Below are 12,486 nucleotides of genomic sequence, written 5' to 3'. Positions count from 1 at the left end.
GAGACTCTGCTGGTGGGGGTGGACAACTCGGGCTGGTGGAGTGGATCCTGCGGGTGAATAGGAGATAGTCGGAGGCCCCGGAAGCAGACTTATTGAAGGAGCGGCAAGAGCACCAGGTGGAGTTCGGGTTGGTGTCAATGGGGAAGGCAGTGGGCCAGTTAAGGAAGGCCAGGGGGGCAGTGTATGATTATGGGGAGAAGGCAAGTAGGATGCTGGCTCACCAACTTAGAAAGCAGGAGGTGGCGAGGGAGTTCGGAAAGGTGAAGGATGGGAGGTGAAGGGCGGTCTTGGACCCCGTGGGGGTAAATTGGGCGTTTACGGAATTTTATAAGAGGTTATATGATCAGAGTCCCCGGTGGGGGGAGAGGGAATGCTGCGATTCCTCGATGAGTTGGAGTTCCCTAAAGTGGCGGACGATCTGGTAGATGGGCTAGGGGCACCCAGGGGACTCATGGAGATAATGGAGGGGATGGGGGCGAAGCAGGCAAGGAAGGGCCTGGGCTCAGATGGGTACCTGTTGGAATTTTATAAAAGGTTTTCGGGGGGTCTGGGGGCCCTGCTGGTTAGGGCATACAATGAGGCGAGGAAGAAGGAGAAGCTTCAATATCCTTAATTCTGAAGAATGATAAGGACCTGGAGCATTGTGGGTCCTACCGCCTGATATCACTGCTAAATGTGGGTGCCAAGGTGTTGGCAAAGATCCTGACATCGCGGATCGAGGACTGTGTGTCGGGGGTGATAGGGGAAGACCAGACGAGGTTTGTAAAGGGGAGGCATCTGTTGGTGAAAGTTAGGCACTTATTGAATGTGATAATGATGCCCCCGGAGGGACAGGAGGTGGTGGTCGCAATGGAGATGGAGAAAGCCGTTGATCGACTAGAATGGGAATAATTGTGGGAAGTACTGGGACGGTTCAGGTTTGGGCAGGTTTGTGGATTGGGTCCGGCTGTTGTATTGGGTACCGGCAGCGAGTGTTTGGACGAAGCGGGTGAGTTTGGGGTATTTTGGATTTCATCCTGTGACAAGGCAGGGATGCCCACTCTCCCTGTTGATTTTTTCCCTGCCAAAAGAGCAATTGGGAATGGCGCTTGAGCGTTAAGGTGTTGGAAAGGGATAGTGCGGGGTGGGAGCATACAGTTTTATTATTTGCAGACGATCTGTTACTTTGCATTTCGGATCCGTTGGAAGGCTTGGGGGGGTATCATGAACATCTTGGAAAATTTTAGCCGATTTTCCGGGTATAAATTAAACATGAAAAAGAGTGAGATCCTTCCGATTCAGGCAAGGGTACAGGAGGGGAGGCTGGGCGAGCTGCATTCTAAAGGGGTGGGGACAAACATTAGATGCTTGGGCATCCAGGTGGCGCAGGGGTGGGAACAATTACACAAATTGAACCTGGCGCGATTGGTAGAGCAGATGAAGGGGGGTTTTAAGAGATGGGACGTGCTCCCGCTGTCACTGGAGGGAAAATAACGGTGCTGCCATGGTTCCTATTCGTTTTTCAGAACCTTCCGATGTTTTCCCAAAGGCCTTTTTAAAGAAAGGTAACACCCTGATTTTGGGGTTTGCTTGGGCGGAGAAATCCCCCCCGCGCGGGGGGGGGGGGGGGGGGGGGGGGGGGGGCTTTGCCCAACTTAATTAACTATTACAGGGCACCAAATATAACTATGGTAAGGAAGTAGGTAGTGGGGGAGGGATTGGTCTGGGAGCGAATGGAGGCAGCCTCTTGTGAGGAAGGACAATACTTTAGGGGCACTGTTGACGGAGCCTCTGCCATTCTAGCTGGCTAGGTACTCCATAAGCCCAGTGGTGGCGGCGGCATTGAGGATGTAGGGATGGTGGTAGCACCTGAGCTTGGAGGGTGCCTCGGTTTGGGCACCGGTATGTGGAAATCATAGATTTGGGGTCCTATTTGTGGGGAGCAGCTTCTCGAGCTTAGAGGAATTGGAAGAGGAGTATGAGTTGCCCAACGGGAATGGGTTCTGGTACTTACAGGTATGGGATTATGTTAGGAAGCAGGTGCCGTCCTTTCCCGACCTGATGCCCCTGGGACTGCAGGACAAGGTGGTGTCGAAATCAGGGATTAGCGAGGGTTGGGTGTGGGAGATTTATTAGGAATTAATGGATTGGGAGGGAGCCCCAATGGAAGTTAAAGGGAAGTCAGAGGAAGAGCTAGGAGGGAGATGGAGGTTGGGTTATGGGAGGAGGCTCTGAGGAGAGTGGCTTAGCCGTATTCAATTCAAAGTGGTTCAACAGTGCAAATGATGGTGGCCCCTTGAGGGGGTGGAGAATAGGTGTGGGCGGTGCGCGGGGGTTCCTGTGAACCACGTCCACATGTTTTGGGCTTTGTTTGAAGCTGAAGGGATTCTGGTAGGGTTTGCTGACGTTATGTCTGAGGTGCTGAAGGTGAAGATTGTTCCAGAGTCCAGAAGTAGCGATTTTCAGAATGTCAGAAAACCCAGAGTCCAAGGGGTGAAAGAGGCCGATCTCTTGGCCTTTGCCTCCCTGGGAGCCGGTAGCCCAGAGACAGATCCTGTTGGAATGGAGGGACTCAGAGTCGCCAAAAACAGGGGTTGGGGGGGGGGGGGGGGGGGGGGGGGGGGGAGCGACCTCACAGAATTGTTTAAGGTGGCAAAATCAAGTTCCCCTTGAGAGGGTCTGTGGAGGGTTTGCCCGGAGATGGAAGCCGTTTATTGATTCCTTCATAGGGGGAAGAACGGGGAAGGCTGGGTGGATGGAGGGGAACGGTAGGCAGGGTGGGCTATTTATTTGTTATGAGACTTCCTGTTTGTTCTCTTTTTTTGGTTTTGAAGTGCATTACGTACATATTTATAAAAACCTTCATAAAACTATTTTTAAAGAAACAAAATAAATTCAAGTGATTGAAAAACAAACATACCTCTATTAGATCTTCAGCCAGAAAGCTTAGTTCATCATTATTTCTTGCTTCAAAAGAATATAATGCTCGGTAACTCATCAAGATTGCAGATTTTCTACGCAGGGAGACTTTATTTTGGTTGACTGGCACTGTAAAAAACATATACAAATAAATTTATTTTCTAATTGCTAGCTACATTTTTTATTTATTTTCTCAGCATTCACCTTATGATGCTAAATTGTGACCAGCATTGGATGAGGAGAAAAAGCGAGGCTTATGGCAGGTATCGATGGTTCTAAATAGCAGAAGGTTGAGAAGCGTACGGAATATGCAAGAGAGAACCTAAAAAGGAAATTAGGAAAACAAAAAGGGGACATGAAAAGATACTGGCAGGTAAAATAAAGGAAAATACAAAGCTGCTTTCCACGTACATTAAGGGTAAAAGTATAACTAGGGAAAGAGTAGGGATTAAGGACCACAGTGGTAACTTGTGAGTGGAGCCAGAGGATGTAGGTACGGTTCTAAATGACTTTGTGTCGGTGTTCACTCGTGAGAGGGACAGTGTGGGTATACAAATCAGGGAGAAGGACTGTATTAAAATTAAAGAGATTAACATAGATAGAGAGGAGGTTCTGCGTCGTCAGGCAAGCTTAAAAGTAGACATATCTCCAGGGCCAGATTAAATATATCCCAGGCTGTTGTGAGGCAAGGGAGAAAATAGCAGTGGTGCTGCAATAATTTTCACATCCTCTCTGGCCACAGGAAAGATGCTGGAGGACTGAAGGATACAAGGCACACAAGGCTATGAGCCAAATGCTGGAAAGTGGGATTAGAATACTTCAGTGGTTGTTTTAGACTGGCACAGACATGATGGGCCTTCTCTGTGCTGTAGACCTCTATCACTCCATGACATATTATTTATATTGGTCAAATTTTCATTTCAGTAGATAATATCAAGCAGCAAAATCTGTTTTTTTTAGGAAGGATATAGTTTTGAGCATTGTGATTAAGGATTTAGGAAGTTGGCAGCTGGGTAGCAAGGTAATGAAATACCACGTAGAGTCGGGCAATGTGTTGAAATTCTCTGAGTAGTTTCATTAGGTGATAGCATGAGGTTCAGCCCTTTAGCTTGATGAGTTCTTAACCTCTATTGTGCAGAAAATAAGATATGTAGAGGGAGGGAGAAATCACACTTTAGGACAGCAGTTAGAAAAGCTAAAAATGCAGAGCTCTTGGAGACATGGGGAAATAGTGACAATGCATGGTCAACAATCTCTCTCAAAACAGCAAGGAAAAGTGGTTTGCATAAAAGGTTATAATGTATTTAATGTTTTTGTTCACCTTTTTCAATTGTCTACTAAATGGAACCCTTATGACAAGAATAAGGCATGTAATACAGATAAATAAATTGGATTATTTACAAAGAATTTACTAAACTCGTGTACAAAAGCATTTTTGTATGCTTGAAATGCCTCTAACAGTCTTTCCCACTGAAGGCTTTGTTATTCTGAGAAATCCAAGTATTTGCTCATTAAAGTTCTTAGATCCATAACAATGAACTAAAAAGACTTAAGACGGCAGGTCGCAGAATGCACCAATTTATACATGTTCATGATCAATAGGGTACCATTTCTTGTTCAAAAGCAAACTAGTATGAATGTTGGAAAAACAGAAAATTCTGTTGTTATACATTGCAAGTCTGGCAGCATCTATGGAGACAAAAACACAGTTTTCAGGTTGATTGCCATTATTGAACTGAAATGTTAATGTTTCTCTCTCCAAAGATGCTATCAAATATGCTGAGTATTTTCTGTTTATAAACCAAACAAAAACCTTCATTTGAATCAATATTGGGAATCAATACACAAAAATTGTGTTTGTGCATAATTTTCCTAAATAATACTCAGTGAAAAGAAAACTCAAATGGATGAGATTATAACCCTGACATGTACCATCCTGGAGGGACTCTACAGCAAGGGGCACAGATACACATTTCTGAAAGAGACTCCAGGATGGTATGTTGCCTCCCTGGTGCCAGGGTCAAGGATGTCTCTGAACGAGCACAGAACATCCTGAAGGGGAAGTGTGAACAGCCAGAGGTCGTAGTACACATAGGTACTAACAACATAGGCAGGAAGAGTAATGAGGTCCTGCAGAAGGAGTTTAGGGAGTTAGGCAGTAAGCTAAAAAGCAGGCCACGAGGGTTGTAATCTCAGGATTACTCCCTGTGCCACGTGCCAGTGAGGCGAGAAATAGGAGGATAGTGCAGCCAAACACATAGCTAAGCTGATGGTGTAGAAGGGAGGGTTTCAGATTTCTGGACCATTAGGATCTCTTCCGGGGCAGGTGGGACCTGGACAAGAACGACGGGTTGCATCTCAACTGAGGGGCACCACTATCCTGGCTGGGAGGTTTGCTAAAGTTACTCAGGAGGATTTAAACTAGTATACCAGGGTGGGTGGGAACCAGAGCGCTAGCTTAGAAGGTATAATAATTGAAGGGGAAACACAGAACAAAAAATAAGAGAACAACATCACCCTCAGGCAGATCAAAAAGGGTGACAAGTGTGAGAAGGGTCAATACAGGACTGAGGGTGTTGTACCTAAATGCGTGCAGTATACGGAACAAGGTAAATTAGCTTATTGCGCACATTGAAATTGGCCGGTATGATGTTGTGAGCATCACAGAGACGTGGTTGCAAGGGGATCAGGGCTGGGATCTAAATATACAAGGATATGTGTCCTATCGAAAGGACAGGCAGATTGGCAAAGGGGATGGGGTTGCACTATTAATAAGGAATTAAGTTAAATCGATAGCAAGGTGCGATATAGGATCAGAAGGCATCGAATCTCTGTGGGTAGAGTTGAGGAATCGCAAAGGTAAAAAAGATCCTGATGGGAGTTATGTACAGGCCCCTGAGCAGTAGTCAGGATGTGGGGCAGAAAATAAATCAGGAGATAGAAAAGGCATGTAAAAAAGGCAATATTACAATAATCATGGGGAATTTCAATATGCACGTTGACTGGGAAAATCAGATTTAATAATAATAATCTTTATTGTCGCAAGTAGGCTTACACTAACACTGCAATGAAGCCACCGTGAAAAGCCCCTAGTCACCACACTCTGGCGTCTGCCAGGGTACACAAAGTGAGAACCCAGAATGTCCAAATTACCTAACAACACGTCTTTCGAGACTTGTGGGAGGAAACCGGAGCAGCCGGTGGAAACCCACGCAGAAATGCAAACTCTGCAGACTGTGACCCAAGCCGAGAATCGAACCTGGGACCCTGGAGCTGTGAAGCATCAGTGTTACCCACTGTGCTACCATATCTCCCATTTGGTAGTGAATCCCAAGAAAAGGAATTTGTGGAATGTGTAAGAGATGGTTTTTTGGAGCAGTTTGTGACAGAGCCTACTAAGGAACAGGCAATTTGGTGATGTGTAATGAGGATTAAGGAATTTAAGGTGAAGGAACCCTTAGGGAGCAGTGACCACAATATGATAGAATTTACCCTGCAGTTTGAAAGGGAGAAGCTGCAATCAGATGTAACGGTATTACAATTAAATAAGGGTAACTACAAAGACAAGAGGGAGGAGCTGGCCACGGTTGAGAGGAAAAGGAGCTAAACAGGGAAGACAGTAGAACAGTAATGGTAGGAGATTTGGGGGGTGATATAGGAGGTGATCTGGGGAGAAGTCAGAAGAATGGGGATGAGAAAAATATCAGCCATGATTGACTGGCGGTGCAGACTCAAAGAACAAAGAACAAAAAAAAGTACAGCATAGGAACAGGCCCTTGGACCCTCCAAACCTGCGCCGACCATGCTACCTATCTAAACTAAAATCTTCTACACTTCTGGGGTCCGTATCCCTCTCTTCCCATCCTATTCATGTATTTGTCAACATGCCCCTTAAACGTCACTATCGTCCCTGCTTCCACATCCGGCAGCGAGTTCCAGGCACCCACTACCCGGTGTAAAAAACTTGCCTCGTACATCTCCTCTAAACCTTGCCCCTCGCACCTTAAACCTATGCCCCATAGTAATTGATCCCTCTACCCTGGAAAAAAGCCCCTGACTATCCACTCTGTCTATGTCCCTCATAATTTTCTAGACCTCTATCAGGTCGCCCCTCAACTCCATCGTTCCAGTGAGAACAAACCGAATTTATTCAACCTCTCCTCATAGTTAATGCCCTCCATACCAGGCTACATCCTGGTAAATCTCTTCTGCACCCTCTCCAAAGCCTCCACATCCTTCTAGTAGTGTGGCGACCAGAATTGAACACTATACTCCAAATGTGGCCTAACTAAGGTTCTGTACAGCTGCAACATGACTTGTCAATTTTTATACTCAATGCCCCGGCCAATGAAGGCAAGTATGCCGTATGCCTTCTTGACTACCTTCTCCACCTGTGTTGCCACTTTCAGTGACCTGTGGACCTGTACACCTAGATCTCTCTGACTGTCAATACCCTTGAGGGTTCTACCATTCACTGTATATTCCCTACCTGCATTAGACCTTCCAAAATGCATGACCTCACATTTGTCCGGATTAAAGTCCATCTGCCATCTCTCCGCCCAAGTCTCCAAACAATCTAAATCCTGCTGTATCCTCTGACAGGCCTCATCGCTATCCGCAATTTCACCAATCTTTGTGTCGTCCGTAAACTTACTAATCAGACCAGTTACATTTTCCTCCAAATCATTTATATATGCCACAAACAGCAAAGGTCCCAGCACTGATCCCTGCGGAACACCACTAGTCACAGCCCTCCAATCAGAAAAGCACCCTTCCATTGCTACCCTCTGCCTTTTATGACCTAGCCAGTTCTGTATCCATCTAGCCAGCTCACACCTGATCCCGTGTGACTACACCTTTTGTACCAGTCTGCCATGAGGGACCTTGTCAAAGGCCCTACTGAAGTCCACATAGACAACATCCACTGCCCTACCTGCATCAATCATCTTTGTGATCGCCTCAAAAAACTCTATCAAGTTAGTGAGACACGACCTCCCCTTCACAAAACCGTGCTGCCTCTTGCCAATACGTCCACTTGCTTCCAAATAGGAGTAGATCCTGTCTCGAAGAATTCTCCCCAGTAACTTCCCTACCACTGATGTAAGGCTCTCCTTGCTACCCTTCTTAAACAAAGGACAACATTGGCTATTCTCCAGTCCTCCGGGACATCACTTGAAGACACTGAGGATCCAAAGATTTCGGTCAAGGCCTCAGCAACTTCCTCTCTTGCCTCCTTCAGTACTCTGGGGTAGATCCCATCAGGCCCTTATCCACCTTAATATTTTTCAAGACACCCAATATCTTATTTTTTTGGATCTCGATGTGGCCCAGGCTATCTACATACCCTTCTCCAGACTCAACATCCACCAATTCTTTCTCTTCGGTGAATACTGATGCAAAGTATTCATTTAGTGCCTTGCCCAATTCCTCTGGCTCCACACATCGATGCTCTCTCCTGTCGGTCAGTGGGCCAATCCTTTCCCTGGATACCCTCTTGCTTTTTATATACGTGTAAAAAGCCTTGGGATTTTCCTTAACCCTATTTGCCAATGACTTGTTGTGACCCCTTTTAGCCCTCCTGACTCCTTGCTCAAGTTCCTTCCTACTTTCCTTATATTCTACACAGGCTTCGTCTGTTCCCAGCCTTCTAGCCCTGACAAATGCCTCCTTTTTCTTTTTGATGAGGCGTACAATATCTCTCGTTATCCAAGGTTGCCAAAATTGACCATTTTTGTCCTTCTTCCTCACAGGAACATGCCGGTCCTGAATTCCTTTCAACTGACATTTGCAAGCCTCCCATATGTCAGATGTTGATTTACCCTCAAACACCCATCCCAATCTAGGTTCTTCAGTTCCCGCCTAATATTGTTATAATTAGCCTTCCCTCAATTTAGCACATTCACCCGAGGACCACACTTATCCTTGTCCACCAGCACTTAAAAACTTACTGAAATGTGGTCACTGTTTCCAAAATGCTCCCCTACTGAAACTTCTACCACCTGGCCGGGTTCATTCCCCAATACCAGGTCCAGTACACCCCCTTCCCTAATTGGACTATCTACATATTGTTTTAAGAAGCCCTCCTGGATGCTCCTTACAAACTCTGCCCTATCCAAGCCCCTAGCATGAAGTGAGTCCCAGTCAATATTGGGGAAGTTAAAGTCTCCCATCACAACAACCATGTTGCTTTTAATCCTTTCCAAAATCTATACCTATTTGCTCCTCTATCTCCTGCTGGCTGTTGGGAGGCCTCTAGTAAACCCCCAACATTGCAACTGCACCCTTCTTATTCCTGATCTCTATCCATATAGTCTCGCTGCCCTCTGAGGTGTCTTCCCGTAGTACAGCTGTGATATTCTCCCTAAACAGTAGCGCAACTCCTCCACCCCTTTTACATCCTCCTCTATCCCTCCTGAAACATCTAAATCCTGGAACGTTTAGCTGCCAATCCGGTCCTTCCCTCAACCAAGTCTCTGTAATGGCAACAACATCATAGTTCCAAGTACTAATCCAAGCACTAAGTTATACTTCTTGCATTAAAACATATGCACTTCGGGCCAACAGTCCCGCTATTTTCAGCAACTCTCTCTGTCTGCTGTTCCTCAGAGCCACAGTGGCCCTATTCACTAGTTCTCCCTCAATATTTTCACCTTCCGACCTATTGCTCCGATACCCACCCCCCTGCCATACTAGTTTAAACCCTCCCGTGTGACACTACCAATCCTCACAGCCAGGATATTTATGCCTCTCCAGTTTAGATGCAACCTGTCCTTCTTATACAGGTCACACCTGCCCTGAAAGAGCTCCCAGTGGTCCAGATAACTGAAACCCACTCTCCTACACCAGCTGTTTAACCACGTGTTTAGCTGCTCTATCTTCCTATTCCTAGCCTCACTACTGGCACGTGGCAGAGAGATTACAATGCTAGAGGTCCTGTCTTTTAACTTTCTGCCTAGCTCCCTGAACTCCTGCTGCAGGACCTCATCCCCCTTCCTGCCTATGTCGTTAGTACCAATGTGTACAACGACCTCTGCCTGTTTGCCCTCCCTCTTCAGGATGCCCACTACCTGCTCCGAGACATCCTGGACCCTGGCACCAGGGAGGCAACATACCATCCTGGAATCTCTTTCAGGTCCACAGAAGCGCCTATCTGTGCCCCTGACTATAGAGTCCCCTATGACTATTGCTCTTCTGCACTTTGACCCTCCCTGCTGAACATCAGAGCCAGCCGTGGTGCCACTGCTCTGGCTACTGCTGTTTTCCCGATAGGCTATTCCCCCCCAACAGTATCCAAAATGGTATACCTGTTCGAGAGGGGGACAACCACAGGGGATTCCTGCACCGACTGCCTGCCCCTTCTGGTGGTCACCCATCTCTCTGCCTGCACCTTGGGTGTGACCACATCGCCATAACTGCTATCTATGATGCTTTCTGCCACCTGCATGCTCCTAAGTGCATCCAACTGTTGCTCCAACCGAACCATGAGGTCTCTGAGCAGCCGCAGTTGGGTGCACTTTCTGCAGATGAGGAGCCTCCCGGACCTGCCACATCTCACAGTCAGAGCACTGCACTCCTCTGATTGACATGGCGTTAACTAATTAATAAACTAAATTAAAAATAAATACTTATTGAATTATTTTTTTAATGGACCAAGTGGCCTAATTCAGCTCCCGTGACTTATGGACTTACCCTCACTCGTAAAGGAAGTAAAACGGGAGATTGAAAAGCCTGAGATCACAATCTTTCAATCTCCCTTCGATGTGTAGATGGTTCCTTAAGTCTTGGGAGTTCACAATTTAATTTGTTCAAGGGAAAGGGGGATTAACCAGATCAACTATGTAGTCTGAAATCAGATTTGTAAAAAGAATTCCTAGAATCCATAATATGAGAGAAAATTAAGGAACATTTAGAAAGGAAGTCAGCACAGATTTATGAAAGAAAGTTACCGTTGTTAAAAAATGTGTTTTTCGAAGTTGGGACTGAATGAAAGAATGAGTATACAACTCTTCAGGAGGAATGCAATAAGATATTTTCTAATGTTGGCTGGTTACAAAAAGCTGGCGTATGAAATAAAATAAAATGTAGCAGTATGGATAGAAAAGGGTTAGGCTTAATGAGTGCCATGAATGATATTAGAAATATTACACACCAGGAGTCTACAAACACATCCATCCACCCTCCTTCTGTTGACAAATGGGCAGAAAATAAAAACTTGCAATTGTAAAGCAACTGTCATGACTTTGAGATATCCCAAAGTACTTCAAAGCCAATGACACAGGTTTTTCTTAAGTGTAGTTGCAATGTAGGAAACATGGCAGTCGGTATGTACACAGCTAAGTCCTACAAACAGCAATGGTCAACCAGTTTTTGTTTTTAGTCATGTTGACTGAAGCTATTGGCTAAGACACTAGGCAAAGAGCCCTACTCTTCTCTGAATAGTGCTGCAATCTGTTAAATCTACCCGAGAGGGAAGACATGCCCTTGGTTTAATTTCGCGATGAGAAGAATGCAACTTCAACAGTGCAAAATTCTCTCAGTATTTCACTGAAGTGTCAGCCTGGATTAAATGCTCATGCCTCTGGAATGGAGTTTGAACCCCACTATCATCTGACTCAGAACAGAGTGTATCACACTGTTCCAGTGAGAACCTAATATATTTACCTTCTTTCCTAGATCCATACGTTGGCTTATCATCAAAGTGTTTCAGCACGTCCTTCAACTTATCTTGTACGTCGGTCTTTGATTGACGTTTCTCAGACTCATCTCGCTTTATTGTTTCCTGCCTTCTCTTCTCTTCTTCTTCATGCTGCCGTTTTTCCTCAGCTTTTCTTAGAGTCTGTGCTTTCCTTTTCCCTTCTTCCTCAGCTTCTCTTTGAAGCTGTGCAAGTCTCTTTTTTTCCACCTCTTCACGATGACGCTTCTCCTCAGCCAGTCTTTTATTTTCTGCTTCTCTTTGACTGGCAGCAAACGCTTCGGTTTTCCGATTTTCTTCCTCACGGATTTTGTCTTGGAATCGTTCCTCCTCCAGTTTTTGCTGCCTTATTTCTTCTTCTCTTTTGATTTTTGATTTCCAAAGATTTTCTTTTTCTTGCTTTGCTTTTCTAAACAAAAGGTATAAAGACGAACTATTACAACAAATTAACGCTGCAGAATTCCTTATGATGGTCTGTTTTGGGGCAGCACGGTGGCACAGTGGTTAGCATTGCTACCTATGGCGCTGAGGACCCGGGTTCGAAACCCGGCCCTGGGTCACTGTCCGTGAGGAGTTTGCACATTCTCCCCGTGTCTGCGTGGGTTTCACCCCCACAACCCAAAGATGTGCAGGATAGGTGGATTGGCCAAGCTAAATTGCCCCTTCATTGGAAAAAATAATTGGGTACACTAAATTTATAAAAAAAAAAAAAAAAAAAAATGATGGTCTGTTTTGACAAGTTTATTGTTCTGAGAGATGGGCCACGAGTTTCAGGATCTTTTTTTTTTAAATTACACAACTAAGTAAATTCAAAATAATTGATCTATAACTTGAAGATGTGAATAATTTGCCAATTTTCATGCACCATGAATTTCCTTCTGGATCTTGGGCAACTT

General features: G+C 45.4%; 1 protein-coding gene across 1 annotated transcript in view; it reads right to left on the bottom strand.

Moving 5' to 3' along the window:
* The window catches only part of LOC119967399 (intersectin-2-like), a 323,719-nt gene that overhangs the window by 124,524 nt on the left and 186,709 nt on the right, over positions 1-12,486 (bottom strand). Inside the window, exons 19-20 of the mRNA XM_038799906.1 lie at positions 11,560-11,999; positions 2,900-3,027 (exon numbers count right to left, since the gene is read on the bottom strand). Coding sequence (XP_038655834.1) covers positions 2,900-3,027; positions 11,560-11,999 — 568 coding nt within the window. The remainder of the gene's footprint in view (positions 1-2,899; positions 3,028-11,559; positions 12,000-12,486) is intronic.

Source organism: Scyliorhinus canicula, chromosome 6 (genome assembly GCF_902713615.1).
Source record: "Scyliorhinus canicula chromosome 6, sScyCan1.1, whole genome shotgun sequence".
NCBI lineage: Eukaryota > Metazoa > Chordata > Chondrichthyes > Carcharhiniformes > Scyliorhinidae > Scyliorhinus > Scyliorhinus canicula.
This window is presented reverse-complemented; position numbering and strand designations above follow the sequence as displayed.